The 18,370-nt window shown below is 47.3% G+C and overlaps 1 protein-coding gene across 1 annotated transcript in view; it reads right to left on the bottom strand.

Moving 5' to 3' along the window:
* CRYBG2 (crystallin beta-gamma domain containing 2) overlaps positions 1-18,370 on the bottom strand; it is a 332,393-nt gene that overhangs the window by 121,767 nt on the left and 192,256 nt on the right. Inside the window, exon 3 of the mRNA XM_069224031.1 lies at positions 7,021-8,339. Within this exon, the coding sequence (XP_069080132.1) occupies positions 7,021-8,339 (1,319 nt within the window). The remainder of the gene's footprint in view (positions 1-7,020; positions 8,340-18,370) is intronic.

Consider the following 18,370-nt stretch of genomic DNA (forward strand, 5'->3'; position numbering starts at 1 on the left):
ACGAATTCCCTCCTGAAGTTAGAGCAACACACAGATCCTACCTGCATGTGTTCAGCCAGCAGAGCTATCGTCATAAGAGCATGTTGGGTTCAACAATACAAATCACTATATGTGTAGTTAAAACACAGAAAATAAAAACAGTACTGTGTCACTCTTCTGTGAAAAGAACTGTCTACTGTCCATCTTGGTGAGTGTTTCAATATTGGTAATGATGTATAAAAATCTCAGGATGTGTTAATATGTAGACTCTGTTTCATACATGGCGATGGTCACAGTGACACAGAGCAAACATTGGAATACTAGTCTTGGCCCTCAAGAGCTTATCTTAAATTTCGGGCAGTAACCCAGTTTAACAGGTTATCAGTGGCCTCCACGCAACAGCGTCAGGGGAATACCCTAACAGCCATAGATTTGTGGCAATGGCAATGATTTTAAGAAAGTGCGAAAATCGACTTCAAACAGCTACATATACGAGTAGTAACACACACATTCTGCTGAATCAGACTAAGACCAGGTCGCCTGAGCAGAATATTCACTCGCAAGTGGAACACTAACAATCACCAAGCTGGAAAATTATTTTCATTCTTTCTGTTTTTGTCTTTCCAGCCCAATGTTGTGGTTTGTTGCTGCAAAATGCATGCTTTTATTATCATAACATACATCCATGTAGGTCCTAATTCTAAATTATCACCTTTTCTCTCTCTCATAATCTTCCAAGTGCTTTGTTGCCCCTGGGAAAGTACTCAGGGACTTATTTACAAGCCCATTGCGCCCCTGGTTCATCACTTTTTACCATGTAATATAAGCTGCTTAATGTGAAGGGTGAAACACACATCAGCTATAATGTTGTCCATGTTTGCATATTTCAATAATTTGAACGATGTATGTCTCACTTATAGTGTGCGTTACCTCATTTCTAGAAGGAATAAATCTTGTTGCATGATTCCAAGGGCATCTCATTTCTCATATATAAGATGTGGTGGGAGATTTACAAACATTTTGCGCAGGATTAGCAGCACAAAGTGTTTTCTTTCCTACTTTAGGGGCTTATTTATAAGCCCCTGTGCGCCGCTGGAACGTCACTTTTATGGTGGTCCGGCGGCGCACACTGCTGATCCATATCTATAAGGCCACATAAAGCCACCCTGCATGGCTTTTCATGGCCTTGTAGATATGGAGTGAGACAACGCAGTGCCAAAACCGTGTAAATTAGGCCCCAGGTTTCAGTGAAAAACTTGTTTTGTGCTGGAAAGTATCCTAAAAGTAATGCAAGCGGAGCAAAGCACTGCTTTGCAATACTTAGGGCCTCATTTACAAACCCCTTACATTTTTTTGATGCAGCGGTGGCATTAGCAGTGCACTACACTGCTCCTTATTTACAAACTGATGCATTAGGCCCAGTGCGTCAGTTTGTAAATCCCTGCTTCACATTATACCTGTGACATGTATAAAGTATGCAGGGTAGGCGTTCCCATGGAAAAAGCCACGTAGAACTGCCACAGTGAAATGTGCAACTTTTCACTGTGTCACTCCACGACTTCATTGTGTCAAAATTTTACCCCCTGCTCAGACCAGGTGTAAAATTGACACAGAGCATTTTCCAATGGGACTGTTCTTGCACAGCTGGAGTTGCGGCAGTTAAATGATGTACCTCCAGCAATGTGTCACTTTAAGCGCCAACAAATGCATCTGGGAAAACGTGTGCCATGGAGCTCTGTATTGTAAGTACAGCGCATCTATGGTGTTGTTAGATGTGAGGCAGGCGCAGGAAATCTGACGCATTGGTGACGATGCGTCAGTTTTTTGTAAATGAGGCCCTTAGTGCCAAAAAGGCATTACATGGGTGGTACATGGGCATTCCCATGCAACCACCCATGCCTTTTGACGGAAAACCCTTTCTACAAACAATAGTAGACAGGGCTTGCACCAAAAGATAGATGGGGTCATTCTGACCCTGGCGGTCTTTTCGCAAGACCGCCGAGTTACCGCCGCGGTGAAGACCGCCGGCCGCGGCGGTATGCCGCTGCGCGTATTCCGACCGCTGGCAGCGTTCCGCCGGAAAACCGCCAGCAGCCACACTGGCGGTCGGCGGGAAAGTGGAGACTGGTCAACCTCCACCGCCACGCCAGCAGAACACCGCCCACAGAATTACGACCCACATTTCTGTGTGGCGGTCTTCTGTTGGCGGTCTTCTGTTGGCGGTCACGTCCCTATGGCTCCCATCGCCTCCCGGAGGACCAATGCACAAGGTAAGTTGATCGTCCGTGAGGGGAGGGGTGGGGGGGTGTTGTGTGATGTGTGCGTGCATGGGGGTGTGCGTGTGAGTGTGTAGAGGGTGTGTGTGAGTGCGTGTATGCATGCGGGGGGTGCTGCTGTGTCAATGGGTAATGTGTGCAGTTCGGCGGGTGCACATGTCTGCATGTATGTGTGCGGGTATGTGTCCCCATTGTGTATGTGTGTGTGTAGGGGGTGTGTATATGTGCATGTTGGGGGTGTGTGCATGTCGGGGTGCGTGTATGTGCATGTCGGGGTGGGGGTTTGTAACATCTCTGAGGGTGGCAGGGGGGAGGAGGGGGCGGGGGGAGGACTAGTGGGGGGTGGGGAAGACCCCTATCAGTGCCAGGGAAGGAATTCCCTGGTCCCGATAGTGCCTACCGCCATGGTTCGCATGGCGGTTCCCGACCGCCAGAAACCGCGGCGGTAAGCAGGGTCATGATACCCTTGGCGGTCTTGGGTCGACCACCGGGCTGGAGAGCGCAACCTCCAGCCCGGCGGTCATGACCGCCGTGGCGGTCGGAGTGATGAAGTTGCGGTCGATCGCGGCGGTGACCGCCGCGGTCAGAATGCCATTTTTTTTACCGCTGGTCTGGTCGCGGTCCGACCGCCGCCTCTCCGCCGACCGCCAGGGTCAGAATGAGGGCCAGAGTCTTTTAAAAGCAGGCATTATATGGAGAAATGTTGTCATTTCTCCTTTCTTTCTGTCTTTGCATGGTGCTGCACTGTGCAGCACACATACAATGTGGGAAAAGGTTTAAAGAGTATCTAAGTAGTACAAAACCTGTGCTAGACTCTTGCACTCACCCATGCACTATGGCGCAAAGATTTGTGCATGGCGTATGGCAGCTAAAATCTGTGGCCCCGCTAGGGAAAGGGGAAGAGAGAGCTATATCTCTGTGGATATGGTACTCTCCTGCTCCCTTCCTTTTGCGCAACACAACACAGCATTTTTCGCTGCTTTGATGCGCTGGGTAACAGTTTCGCAAATCTGCCCCATAGTGGTGTATTTTTTGCAGTCACCCCGCATTGCCTATTTATCTTAAAATATCAATGCAGTCTTACATTTCGGAACAGACCTAAAACCTTTGGACAGACCTAAAAACTTTGAACACTTAAAACATTTGGGGGCAGTTTTATGAAATGAGGCGCTTTTTCTTGCGCCCCTTAGTGCCCCCTAGTGCCACCATGTGTGCGCTGTATTTCATATACGGCGCACTATGGTGGTAGTTAGGGAACTAGCATCAGAATTTTTGGTGCTAGTTCGGCGCTTTGTAGGATTTGCATCAAAAGGTCTGACGCTAATTCTGCAAAGCACCCAGAGACCCATTGAAACCATTGGGTGCCTCTTTTTAGTGAGCAGGCGTTAAAAGTGCCAAAAGAAATTATGCCAAGAAATCTCTTAGATTTCTTTGTGACATTTTTTTGCCCCCACTTTAACGGTGGAATGCCCCCTTTGCATACATTATGCCTGGTACAGGCATAATGTACCGAAATGTTTACAAAGTTATTTTTTTAATTTGGCTTGGCAATTTGGCCTCGTTGGGCCACATTAGCGTAAAAAAAATCACACTTATGTGGCGGAAGAGGCTATTAAATCTGCCCCATAGAAAGGTCTGAAGTTTTCTCGCTCATTAGCAACCTCACAATGTAATCTGCACTCTCCTAGAAATCCCTCACATTGAACACTGCCCTATCCTGCCGACAACCCCTAGGTGCGGATTACACTCTCCTACAAGGCAACCCTCAGACTGAAGACTAACTCTTACAAACATGTCCCTATGCCCACATTTAGAAGGGAACTCTACTCATATATCCCTCTCACTACAGAGTGCACTCACTGAAAGACAGCCTTCTCACTGCAGGCTATAGCGTCCTAGAAAGCCCTCATCCTGGATGTCTGCACTCTCCCGCAGACAGCCGTTAGCAGACAGACACCTCACACTTCCCACAGCACTCTACTACAGACAGCGTGCACACTGCACTCTGTTACACCCCTTGCACAGCAGACTGCACTCTGCTATGGACAATGTGCACACTGCACTCTTTTACAACTCTTGCACAGCCGACAGCACTCTACTGCAGACAGTGCGCGCACTGCACTCTTTCTCAACCCTTGCACAGCAGACAGCATTGTACCACAGGCAGCGCGCACACTGCAGTCTTTATCAACCCTTGCACAGCAGCAGCGCTCTACTACATACAGAGTGCACACTGCACTCTTTTGCAACCCTTTCACAGCAGACAGTGCTATACTACAGACAGCGTGCACACTGCACTCTTTTGCAACCCTTGCACAGTAGACAGCACTCTACAGCAGGCAGCGCGCACACTGCACTCTTTTGCAACCCTTACATAGCAGACAGCATTCTACTGCAGACAGCACGCACACTGCAGTCTTTCTCAACCCTTGCACAGCAGACAGCATTGTACTACAGACAGCGTGCACACTGCAGTCTTTTACAAACCTTGCACAGCAGACAGCGTTCTACTACAGACAGCGTGCACACTGCGCTCTTTCACAACCCTTGCAGAGCAGACAGCACTCTACTGCAGGCGGCGCGCACACTTCACTCTTTTGCAACCCTTGCATAGCAGACAGCACTGTACTGCAGGCAGCTCGCACATTGCACTCTTTTGCAACCCTTGCACAGCATACAGCCCTTTTACTACAGGCAGCGGGTAAACTGAACTGTTTTCCAACTCTTGCACAGCGGACAGCACTCTACTGCAGTCAGCCCACATACTGCACGCTTCTGCAACGCTTGCGCAATAGACAGCACTGTACTACAGACAGCGCTCACACTACACTCTTTTCCAACTCTTGCACAGCAGACAGCACTCTACTACAGACAGCCCACATACTGCACTCTTTTGCAACTTTTGCACAGTAGACAGCACTGTACTACAGACAGCGTGCACACTGCAGTCTTTAACAACCCTTGCAGAGCAGACAGCACTGTTCTACAGACAGCCATCACCCCCTAGCCTCCACTCCTACAGAAGGTTGTCTCTCTGTAGACTGCACTCTCTTACACACATCACTCTCACAGCCACTGCCGGCACTGCACTCTGCACGTCAGCACAATCCAATAATACCTCATATCTGATCACACTGTCTGTCGCCATAGCCGTCTCCCCTGCCCCATACTCTGGATGTCAATCCACCCATGTCTCCCCATGGCACCCGCGCCGTGGTTATTTACTTCACATCTCGCTCTCTCTATTTCTATCGTCAGTGCCCACCTCTCTCCTCGATGTATGTCTCTGGATGTCTCCCTCGGGGTCTTCCCTGAGGTTGTCCTGTCCTGCTGGGTGTTTATTGTTCTCTCCCTGCTGTCTCCCTCAAGTGTTTTTTTTCCTCGGGGACGTAGCTTCAGGGGGATGTTTGGGTGCTACAAGCCCCCCCCCCCCCCACCCCCCAATAAATGTATTTTGTGATAAATAGTTGAGTGCAGGTACCTTCAGTCGACTATGATGCGGTGTCTGTCGGAGTTCACCTGTACTTTTTACACACACAGACAAAAACAAACACACCCTCCCTCTCCTGTTGGGAATGACCTAAAAAGTGTTGGTTATTTCACAAAACAATGCGCTTTCTCTCATTTAGTACCCTTACCAATCCGCATTCCTCTCCCTTTCCGCTGCCCCTCAAGCCCCTCTCGTGCGCCCTGCTCGTCCTATAATTTCTCCCTGCACATTTTCCTCCGCGTCTCTTCGGCTTTTTTTCCTGTTATCCAGATCGGTTCTCTCGAATTTCTCACAGGCTCATTCTCGACCGCTGTCTTCCTCTCTGTCCCCATCTCGCTTGGTCTCTATTGCTACTCTCTCCCCTGCCTTGCACTCTGAATCCCACGCTCTCTCACTCACATCCCCTCTGGCTCTCGCCCCCTGCCTCTTGGCCCACCCCTTTCCCACAAACCCCGTAATTAGCAGCCAAGTTGGCAGCTGTAGCCGCTGAGAAGTAAAGTGCGGCAGCTCTGAAGCATCCTGGCGAGTGAGAAGCTGGCATTGGTTAACCGCGTGTGAACCCGGTGCCGACGGCAAAAATTACAAGCTGGCACTGGTGTACAGGACAAGAAGCTGGCACTGTGTTCAGTGTGTGTCTCTGGCACCGATACACCACGAGCAGTTGGCATGGCATTGGTACCCAGTGAGAGAAGCTGACGCTGTGGTCATAGAGAGGGGCTCGCCCTTAATCCCGATTTCTTGGTTCTGACGTCCCCGATTTCTGTATCCCCCTCAAAAGTTGGATTCTCCTATTTTAACCTCTTAAACATACAACACTGTGCCAGCAAACCTGAACTATACCGTAAACACCCCCGCCCCCAACAGTCACACACCTGTACCACTAACCCGCCACTTCCCCGTTTCCCTCAGTGATGGAAGGGACCTCTCACACTGCCCTCTAGGCTGCCCTCCTCGCGCGTTCCAGTGGTCCAACAGTGTCTCGTAAAGAGCCCTTCCTGTCACCCTCTCCTGTCATGGACCCACATTCCCCTCTCCTGACTCCCCACTTCCACCTATGTGTGCCCATCTCGCTGCTGCCCCGTGACCCCATCAGTGCCCTGCCTGACACGTTTCTTCTCTCCCGCGCCCGTGACACTGCTGCCCCCACCGGTGCCATGTTGGAAGCTGTCACACAACCCCCTGTACCCCCCACTGTCCCGCCCCCGTGAGGCAGGTGGTCCCGCGGCTGCCATGTTTGAGGCTCCTCTCTTCCCGCGCGGCTGCCCTGGGGCTCACCTGTGGTCTCCGCCGTGGGTGGTGCAGCTGGGAGGGCGCTCGTCGGCCCCTGGCCTCCCGTCCCTGGTCGCGGCTCTCTGCTCGGAGCTCCTGCCGGGGCTCGGCTCCCAGCTCTGCCTCTGTGTCACCGGGGACCCCGTGACCGGGCGTGCCCGGGTTGTCCGTGCCGTAAGGTCCGCCCCGTGCTGCCAGAATATTTGGGATTCCTTCGAAGCTGACAGATGAGGAACCGGTCCCGCAGGTTGTGCCTCTCGCAGCTCGCATGCCGAGCCTGGCAGGCTGGCCGGAGCCCGAGTGCCCTGGTAGCCTGTGCCAGCCTGGGAACTGGGCCCAGCAGCTGGGGCCTCCTCCATAACCCCAGCAATGCCCTCCTCCTTAGCCAGGGTGATGAGGATCTTGTAACGTGTCCGCCTGGCCTTCCTGGAGACAGGCGAGGGATCCAGCACGACCCCAGGTCCTGTGTTTACCTCACCCGCCTCCTTGTTCTGTGTCCGGGCCTCCTCATCTACCATCTGGGCCCCGGTGTCCACTTCGACGCCCTCTGTCACATTGTGCATTGCCAAGGTCCCCTCATGTACGTCCTTTCCACCTTCGCGCAGCCCACTAGCCACATTCTGCACCATCCCAGCCCCCTCTCCTGCTGCTGTGTCCCCCTCTTGAACCAGGCCAGATCCAATGACCTTCACATCTCTCCCTGCTGCCTCCTCAGCATCCTTGTGTGTCAGGTCCCAGTGAGTTTGAATAACCCTGGCCTCTTTCTCCTGGTCACTGTGAGTGTACTTTGGGCAAGAGAATAGTTTAGAGCTGTTGCCTTCAGCGATTTGGCTGCCCTCCTGCCGGCGGCAGTGCTCCAGGAGATCCGGGGTCACGGCCTTTAGTGGCGTATATGCCTTAAGAATCGTTTGGGCCCATTCTGGAAGGGATTCAGGGGTCCCACGGGCCTCATCCGAGCGATATTGGGGTGACTCAGTGCGCAGGGAGCTGTTACTCTCTGACATGGACCCCGAAGAGGCCCCATCCCTGCCCTCCTCCAGCAGACAGTCAAAGGAGGTGGCCACCTCCAAGCAGGTTGGGGGCCTTGGCTTTGAGCGTTGAGTGTTGTGGAGTCCCGGGGACTGGCCCTGTGAGCCGTAGAGGGCAGGCTGAGGTGACAGAGTATTTCTGGAGTCAGACCCAGCACCCGAGAGGCGGTCAAGACCCCTATTTGGGGAGCAGGGAGGCGTCTCCGGTTGGCTGGTCCTCTTCCGGCGCCAAGGTAGGCTTCCGATCCGTCGCAGCAGGCTGGAACCACGGAGGTCTGACTCAGAGTAGCTGCGACCCTGGGAAGACACAATGAGAGGAAGGATGCGGTGAGAAAGCGTGCACAGACCAGGAAAGGCACAAGGTGCTATGTGGTTGTAGGTGAAGCATGGGGGGATTGAATATACAGTCTTTGGGTTACAGCGACCCCTGAATGAACCTCACTACACATGGCGTCACACCCTGCTGAATGGTTCTAGGGCCATTCGTTTGCTAACCATGCTATTAATGGTCTGTCCCCAAAAAAGCTTCTTCATAAAAGCTACAATGACAAAAAAAAGTGAGGCAGACCTGTGCACAATCTTGTAGCTGTACGAGCCGTTGGATCACTGAGGCTGTGACCAAGAACCTAGCTAGCCATCCTCCTTGAATATGTGGTAAAACGTAATCCATGCTGGAGTCCCCACAACCTGTGAGATGTCATCCTTTATGTGTGGAAACTGAACCCACCTGGTAGAAGGTAACCTAAGGTGCTGTAGTTTTCTGTACTCAAAATGGAAACCAACAGAAAGACACTAGTTCAATGAAACGCGTGCACATGTTTACAAAACCAGAATCCGGATAGGAGACACTAAAGCGAAACATTATCATCTCTTGTATATGAAGGGCCACGGCCAATTAAACGATGCTGCCCTAAGGCATCACCATCTTATGTAGGCAAAAACGGAGCCCATTTTGAAGCTGGTTCCCCTGAAAAATGTCATCATGTGTGTATAGTAAAGGCTGCAACTGGGGGACACTAGTTTAAGGGATTATGTGTGTGAGAATGCATCACACTTTCGAATAACTAACCCTCAAAGAACTCAGATGACATTTTACTGTGCGAAAACAAAACTCAGCACAGAGACACTAACACAAGAGATCACAGTCTTCTGTGTGGAGAAACAGAACCAACAGAGCAACAATAAACTAAGGGATTGTCATCTTATGTGAGCAAAAATGAAACGTATTTTGGAGTCCCTGACCATGAGACATATGAAATTCGAGCCCAGCTAATAAATGGGCTTGTCATGTCAAACAGCAGAACTCAATTTGGAATATATTGTTTGTTTCGGTTTCACAGATCACATATTGCCATAGTTCCTGTAGGGAACTATCCTAAGGATGTCCCCTTGTGATAGCGCAGAATTCCACCACTCACAGAGAAGTCCGTCAGTGGATAAAGTGGGCTGACCTATTGTCCCATGCTGTAAGCTGTGGAGGGCAGGAGAAAAATGTATGTGTCCAAAAAAGCAAACCATCATGAACACATCACTGACAAGATAATGACCTTATTTGTAAACTGTTGGTCAGTTTGGAGGCATTTGTGGTGAGATTCCCATCTCCATTATATGTACAAAAACAATGATTAATTTGTGCTTGTGGTTGCCATTGATGGGTACCAGTAGTCATTTTTGGGGACTAAGACTTAGTTTTCATCATGAGACATCAACAAAGATACAAACAGCAAATATTTTCAAGAACATAACCCAACCAAGCAAAAAACTCTTGACAAATCTTCATTGCATGTGTACAAAAACATTAAGTTAACTTACAGACGCACCTTGAAAGTTTCTAATCCTGTGTGCAAATTTGTAATATAATAAAAAAAAAACAAGAACTTACACTCACATATGCGTAGAAACATGGGTTTCATAATCTTCACATATCATCATCATGTGCAGGTACTACAAACCTAATACATGTTCATCATCATATTGTATGGGTTCTCTGTAACTGTGCAACAGTAACTCAAGAGATCATCATTGCAGGTGTACAGGATTTTAACCAAACATGGTCACAATGATAACTCATGAGATTGACATCATTTGTGTGCAGAAAATCATTCTAATATTAAGCACTAACCAAAGAGACAGTCATGCTATGTGTGCAGAGACACACTCTGCCTTGGAGAGAGTACCTGTCAGAGATCACTATTGCGTATCTGCTAAACCTTAACCACATATGGAAACAATAACTTAAGAGATCATTATCATAGGGGTGCAGAGACCTAACACGAGACACTAATCCAGAGAGATCATCACCACATGTGCAAGATTTAACATATTTTAGACTCACCAATTCTTAGAACTCATTGATTGTATGTGTGAAAAAACTGAGCCCAATTGTAGACACTAACCTCAAAATTTTGTTACTACATGTGTGGAAAAACACAACTCAATTGAAGTAAATAATTCCGCTTTCGTACATTTATCCCAACCTAGAGTCATTAATGTCAACAAATCATCTTTGCATGTGTGTAAGTCTTAGTTCAATCTGGAGACCCTAACCTTAGCCTTGGTCTCTATTTGTGCACTGAATATTAACCCAGTTTGGACTGATTAACTTCAAGATACCAAAATTGCATGCATGCCAAATCTTTTTTCTAACTCATTTTATTTGGTTTTGCAAATACAACAGTAACATACAACATTTCAACTGCAAAACAGGTGCAATATCTCCCGACCCCCTCACCACTTCACCCATCCGACCCCCCCCCCCTGCATCCGATAACGGTTTGTAGTATCTTGGACAAAGCTCATGGCTTCAAGCCCCTATATGATGGGATTTCAGCATCTGAAGACCTCAACCTGAATTCTGCGTTGTGATAATGATTCCTCTGCACTGTGCTCACTCTCCCTACGCTTTCGCATATGTTTGTGGGCATTCACGGGCCTCGTATACTGGTTGCTCCTTGTGCAAAGCGTACTAAATGGTGATTCAACTTCGAAACACTAAGCCAATATTTAGCATGTTTAATGACATTTAACCCATCCTGGTGTTCATAGCATGCATGACGCGGAGTTAACTTTAAGAGCTGGAAGTTGGACAATCAGAAGTACAGGTAACTACTTTTTAAAGTCACAATGTAATCACACAAGTCGAACGTATGACAAATATTTGACCGTGAAAAGCTGTCACAGTCTCAAAATAAAAAAGCCATAGGCATAAAAAACCTCCTTGCAGGGCGAAGAACTTCAAAAGGCAAATGCAGGCTTCCAGAGCACAGGAAATCTTTTGGGAAAAATGACCTTTAAGCTCAAGAAACAGGAAATAGCAGGTGGTGAGAGCAAAGGACTGCAGAAGGAACACTGCCTTTTTTGCAACACACTCTGCAATAAAACTGGAGTCCATATATAGGGAGAAAACAGGAACAGGAAATGATGAAATCACCCCATTTGACAAGCCTTATGATGGACTGGGAAATATAATAGAAACTAATGAAAGAAACAGCAACATTGGAAAGGAAAAAACGAAAAAGAAAGCCTGAACAGCCAGGAGAAATCCCTCCAAGCCCACCCACAAACTTTTAGGCAAGTGATTGCCTTTTTTGAGTCAAACCTCTGGGAAGACACTCACCAACACCCAGTAGTAGCAAGGAGCTTGGAAGCTCCAGTAAAACTTTGCCCAGTAAGTGTTTTCCTTTGCCTGCAGCAGGCTTCACAAGTGTCCCCGAATACTGTGGTATGGGAGCTCCAGGTACCACTACATCGCCACCAGCGAACGCTGACAAAAGGCCGCATTAACAACATTTGGACATGTTCCCTTCATCACATAATTGCAAAGACAGCTCAGCTTGGAGACACTAGCTCATGGAGAATATCATTTTTTGTGTGAAAATATTGAACCCAGAAGATAAACTAACACATAGATATTGCTATTCATCATGAACTATTTGCAAAATCTTATCAGGAAAAAGAGATCATCTTGGAATAGGTGTTACGGAGTGCACAGGTTACAACAGAGTATACATACAGTCAACATTTAAATCAGACCCATAGTTGCTTCTTCTGGATGCAGGCGCATTTTTTTAACTTTGTTATGTTATTAACTTTTGTGGCCAACACACCACAGACATCTATAAAGAGCTTTCTCGCAATGGCACGTGATGAAATTTACTCTGCCCCATACAGTCTGATATGTTATTTTCGCAGGTATTCAGAGCTAATACATTTGATTTTTTGGGGGTGAATTCATGAGTGTGGATATCCATCACGTTCATGTCCGTCTCTAGTGAATTGCATTACTTGCACTATGAGCTTTTAATAAAGAGGAGCCCTGTGTGTGGTCTCCCTACCAGCAACTAAGACGATTGGTATCTTTAATTGTTTGCTGTGCTACCTATGTGGGGATCTTTGTGAAGACGACTCTAATGTCTTTCTCAGACCTAATAGGTGGTTATTCTTATATCGGGCAGGAATTGCAGCTCCCAACAAGCCTCCCAAATGTTTTATAGGACTATATATGTCCTTTATTGGGCTGCTAAACCTTTAAAGTGACGTGACAGCAATTGTAATTTTCATACGGGGTACTGTACATGTATTGGATCTGTACAGTACCTGCAACTCCCAACACAGAGGTCACTTCTATATTTGAAATGGGGCAGTTTCAGCATCTCTCTATAGGGCTGTTGTAATTTAAGTGGGACAGTCTTAATGTCTCGTGACTGCTCTACTTAAGCACAAATACAGCAGCGGCGTCTTTCAGCTGAGCTGCTCTACTTAAGCACTAACACTGCAGTGGCGTCTTTCAGCAGAGCTGCACTACACAAGTACTCACAGCGCAGCGCCATCCTTCAGCAGGTTTGCTGCACTCTAAGAGGGGAAGCCCCGCACTAAGCAGATGGCTGCACCGTACCTAGGGCTGCACTAACACTTCATTGCAGGGCGGTGCAGCACTAATGGTTTTAGAGACACCTCTTAAACATTGTATCATACTCGCCGCAATGAATCACTGCACCTTATAAAGTCGCCGGGTGCTAACATTCCAGCATCACATTTTGCTGGCCGTGGCACAGAGAAATACAATCTTAATATTATGTTGTAGAGGTGCACGTGCGCACAGCGCGTCACGCGGCGTCGGCGTGCGGAACCGCTGCTCGCTCCACGTACGTACTCAGCCAATCACTGAACACCGCCCGGTGATAGAGCGCAGGCCCCCGGCTTAATTGTCTCTTCGTGGTTAAGTAGCTGTCACACAGGTCAGAGGTGTTACTCATTGAATTTATTATTTATTCGATTCAAGGTATTTATACAACGCGGATCTAGTTTTCGATGGCCCAGATCTCTGAAGGATTATAGGCTAAACTGGCCCCGACGGTATTTGAATCATCTACATAAAAGCCTAGCCGAATTATAACCCAGTAATTTATTTTGCCGCTTAATTACCTCTGTGTAAACGTGGAGCATGTTGGACAGGTTTGTGCCCGTAGATGGCCCATTCCGCTCCAGCAGGACTGTGCCCCCGCCACAACCTTTCCATCACTTTAGAAAGGAGCTTTGAATTAGGGTGGCAAGATTTTTAAAAAAAGGACGTTTTATAAAACTAGAAAGACCAACATTTTACATCATACCATGGGCACATAATGACAGCGCTTGTTCACATAGTAAGGCAGACAACGCGCTACTAAGGAAATAAAATGCATCTTTTTAAGCCCAGCATCTTACCTGCTCATTAAGGGGTATATTTACAAGCCCTTGCGCCGGCCTCGAGTCATTTTTATTACATGACCAAATCTACATAGGAGGCGTTAAGGAGGCCCCTGCAGTGTGCCATATTTACAAAATGGCAGAATGCATGCATTGCGCCACTTTGTAACCCCTTGGGCCGCATTATACCTGCACCAGGTATAATGTAAGCAAGGGAGGTGTTGCCACGCAGGGAGGTCCCAAAAAATGGCACAGTGAAATTTACAAGATTTCACAACACCATTTTTTCTGTCATTTTTAATGCCTGCTAAGGGCAGGTGTTAAAGTGATGTTCTCATAATAAACTATGAGCCTCACTGTGGTTTACTAGACTAGCGCCTGTGGCGCTAATCCAGCAAAGTGCCTCAATAGTGTCATAAATTATGACGCTGTTGTGCTAACATGTGCCATGGTGCACTGCATAGTAAGTAAATACAGCGCTACCATGGTGACTTTAGGGGGCGCAGGGCGACACAACAAAAGTGGTGCATCAGAGCTGATGCACCACTTTCTTGTAAATATGCCCCTAAATTGCTTTTGTTGCAAACTAGTATTGCATTGGAACACATAAAACCTGCCTCCACTTTTGTCAGTTGGCTCTCTCAGCAAAACCGGGACATAAGCTAAATTTACTCAAATATGCCAGGACAGCAGTTGAAAAACCAGGGCTCCTGGTCACCGTACCTTGAATGTGACTGATGTCTTACATGTAAGCGAGGATGCATGGTACCCTCAGAGGTGAACCTGACAGAGCGTAACTGACTTTGTTCCGGCTCTGACAGCTTCTTCACAGCAATCACTGTCCGTGGCTGACACCACCTGAACCCCACCAAATCGTTGTGGAGCTTCAGAGTACGATGGAATCTCCAGCCACCCGAGCAAGCCTTCTGGGGTCTGACTCTGCCCCTGCCCCACAAGCTTGTCAGAGGCGCTTTGCATATAAATGACTCTTATTAAGTCCTACCAGCTTTTCAGAGGCATCACTGACAGCCAGTGTGTCGTGGGCCCTAGTGCAAGGAAGGAAATGGACCCAACGATTGGTGTTTGAATTATATATAAAATACAGCAGTAATCAGGGTTCACTGGGCCCCTCAGGCTTCAGTGTCCGGGTTCCATTGCACCTTCTGCACCAATGCAAGCTACTCCGTGATCACTGACTCTATCTCAAACCCTTCTGTCTGTTCGTTGTCTGCCCAAGACCTACTGCTTTTACAAATAAAGCTTGCAGCATGTGACCGACTCTTCTGAAACCTTACCTGCCACTCAAAAAGGCCTCTCTTGTGACTGACTCTTCCCCAGACCCACCGGTCAAGGTTCTGATCATATTGGCCATCTCACAGTGTGCTACATGTCGCACACAATTGCTCTTGGCTGCTAGGTGCTACAACAACCTACAAAACTATCGGCTTGGCTGGGCAGGTCAGTATTAGTCCTTTTCTCCAGGTCCTGGAGCAGACAGTGGCTCGGATGAGTATGTTTGTTTTCAGGTTGGCTGGCTGCCTGGTCATCTCCTTATCAATTCTTCAAAAAAGTACAATGGAGAGGAGTGCAGAGAGAGTGGGCTTTGGCACAGCCCCATTTAGGCACTGGCTTTCATGTGTTTTTTATACTCCATTTGTGTTCCCATTAGGTATAAGTGATGGGATATAAAGTAATCCTTTTGTTAGAGTCTAGAAGCAATGTGACATGTAGCTGAGACCCATTGCATGGAATGACAATTTTTTAATTGCAGATGTATGGATTTTTGTTTAGGAAGTGCATATTGTTTGGACAGTCAGTGCTGGAAAGACACAGTGCTATTTACTAACGGCCCTTGCACATTCCTTCCTTTAACATTGCTGTCATGATAACATGGTGGATTGCCAGCTTTTTTTTGTTCACAGAGTTAAGATGAACACACACACAGGCTTTCTTAAAGATGTAACGAGAATAATGGCCTTAATCGACAATGTCATATTTTGCAGTGAATGGCTCTGGAGTTTACTACGCACAATGCAAACTTCAGCTTCTAGCTCCTTTTCATAACACTTTTCTTTGATTGCACAGCTTGACTATGCTAAAGCTGCAAAGGGGCCTTAATTGCAATTTCCATAAGGTCATAGTATGAATGTTGCTCCATTACTGGAGTTCCTTTCTTTGACAGCTGGGGGCTACACATACAACTAGCTCAACGATTACCCAACTTTTGGCCTATTTACAAGAAAGTGGCGCATTGGTCCAGATGCACCACTTTTCTTGCGTCTCCCCTGCCTCACATAACAACACATGGTTGCACCATATTTACAATACATGGCACATTAGCAGTCGTTAGGACAATAGCGTCAACATTTTTGATGCTATGATGGTGCTTTGCTGCACTAGCGTAAAAAATGACGCTAGGGCAGCAAATCACAGGGAGGTCCATTGATTTAAATGGGTGCAACATTTTAATGCCTGCTCTAAGCAGGCATTAAAAATGACGGAAAAAATGGTGCAGTGAAATGCTGTAAATTTCACTGTGCCATTTTTCAGGCCTTCTTGCGTTGGAACGCCCCCCTTGAATACATTATGCCTGACGCAGGCATAATGTGGTGCAGGGGTTTACAAAGTGGCGCAATGCAAGCATTGCGCCACTGTGTAAATTCGGCGTGGGAGAAAGGCCTTCTTAATGCTGCCGTAGCATAAAAAAAATGATACTAGAGTGGCGCAAGGTGACACCCCTATTTCCCTTATTAAAAAAAAAAGGTCCATCAGTTTTTCCAATTTGATTATCACTATATCCCAGGGCACTTCAGTGCTGTTGTACTGCTGACTGGGCAGTACTCCTATTTGGGCGCTGGATGTCCAAAAGGGCAGTGTGGTTAAGCAGTCAAACCTTAGCCCCTATGTGAATGCCATCAGAAACCTCTTACAGTTTCTTTGTTCACAGCGCTGGACAAAGGTGCCAGACAGAATTCTCCATTGCACATAAGGTGGTACTCTATCTTTACCCTTTGCCATAGTTGCTCAGTGGTCCTCGGTGCGATGGGGAACAACTGAGTAGGTTTGAACCCAGGCAGCTGGGACTCTGTCACAAATGTTGCAAAGTACACACGTTTTGAAAAACTTAAACACATATCACCCAAAATTGAGCTTGCAATTCCAGAGGAGAAAAAAGTGTAATATCTCCTGAACCATAGGTCATATAGAAATTGATTAAACGGTTCCAGAATCATGGCAGTCAGCATCTGTAAGTGCAATACTACCCCAAATTTTAGGGTAAAAGGGAACCATTTTTAGGGTGAATGTAAGCGTTCAACCTAGTGTATACTTTTAGTATACTTCGTATGGCTTAAAGCAATTTAATTTGTTGGTTGCAGTGTCCTTCTAAAATTCTTGCTCGCTAGTGGTCAGTTCTGCCTTTCTCTCTCTCCTTTTTCTGTTTCAGAGCAGTGACCAACAACTGTATTATTCCACTTTAGTTTCTTTATCTGTTGCTGTCATGGACTATTTTTGTTATTTCTTTCACTATGGGTGTTTTAAGGTGGTAGCTGCCTGGGTTTATTGCAGCATTCCGTTCCTCCCATATCCTCTCATGTTGCTGACATTGGTTTTTGCTTTATTCCAGTGGTCTCCTTGTTTACCTCTGGCTCCTAAAATAAGCCTATTTTACAAAAGAAACACCCAGTCATTTAGCACACTCCTTACAAAAGCCACAATATGCCCTTTCTGGTAGAATGTAGCTAAACCTAGAAGCAATGATGTGAAACTTGCTTAGCCTCTCATCCATCTCCAGTCTCTCTCTCCAGGGCCCCTCCCTGCCAGCACTCACAACATGGCACACAAGGCATTGCTAATCTCTTTTATTGGGGCTATACATCTTCTCAGGCTGCTCTTCTTGTTGAAAGGGGAGGCAAGAATGCTTGCAAGACTTTTCATTCTGTTAAAATAAAAAGAAAATACTTTTCCAGCCTTATTTTCCAATTTCTGTTTAGACTTTTACACACCAAGAGATAGTGCAGTCGTCTCTCTTACAGCACCATTTGTTGCAAATTTAGCAAAACGCTACATGTTCAGATGCCCTGTGTGTTGTGCCCACGAGCGAAAGACCCTTGTGGCTCCCGGAAAGTTATCTCACTGAGTTGTCCTCCATGCGAGCCTCCAGTTAGCTTGGCTGTGCTCTTTGCCGTCCCGCAAAGGTTGCTCCTCTCCTCAGAGGCAGTCCACCAGCTGGCATGGCCAAAGAACAGGTTTCTTTCACTTTAATAGGGTTGGTCCCAGTCACCTGGTTTATATTTTCTCTGAGGTTGGGTGCAAGTGGATGTTAGCAGTGTTCTCTAGAGCTGGTCCTCATCCAGTTCTGAGGCAGTGGTGGGTAAAGAGAGCCCACCAAAAGGTGAGACACTTCCAAAAGTCATAGCATGACCCATCTGGTTTAAGGAGGGGTCGGGGCGGAGAGAGGCACAACTCAGCATCTATGGGAAGAATAACGTGGGAATCACCTTTAGTACAAGTCCTACTCCCCATGTCAGGCTGGCAGGACTTCCAGCTGGGTCACACGTACTTGTGATTTCGGATTGGTTATATAATTTTTTAAAGAACTAATGTACAATAATGGCTAAAGTAGCGGTGACCCAATTGTAAGG

This window comes from Pleurodeles waltl, chromosome 3_1, assembly GCF_031143425.1.
Source record: "Pleurodeles waltl isolate 20211129_DDA chromosome 3_1, aPleWal1.hap1.20221129, whole genome shotgun sequence".
Lineage (NCBI taxonomy): Eukaryota > Metazoa > Chordata > Amphibia > Caudata > Salamandridae > Pleurodeles > Pleurodeles waltl.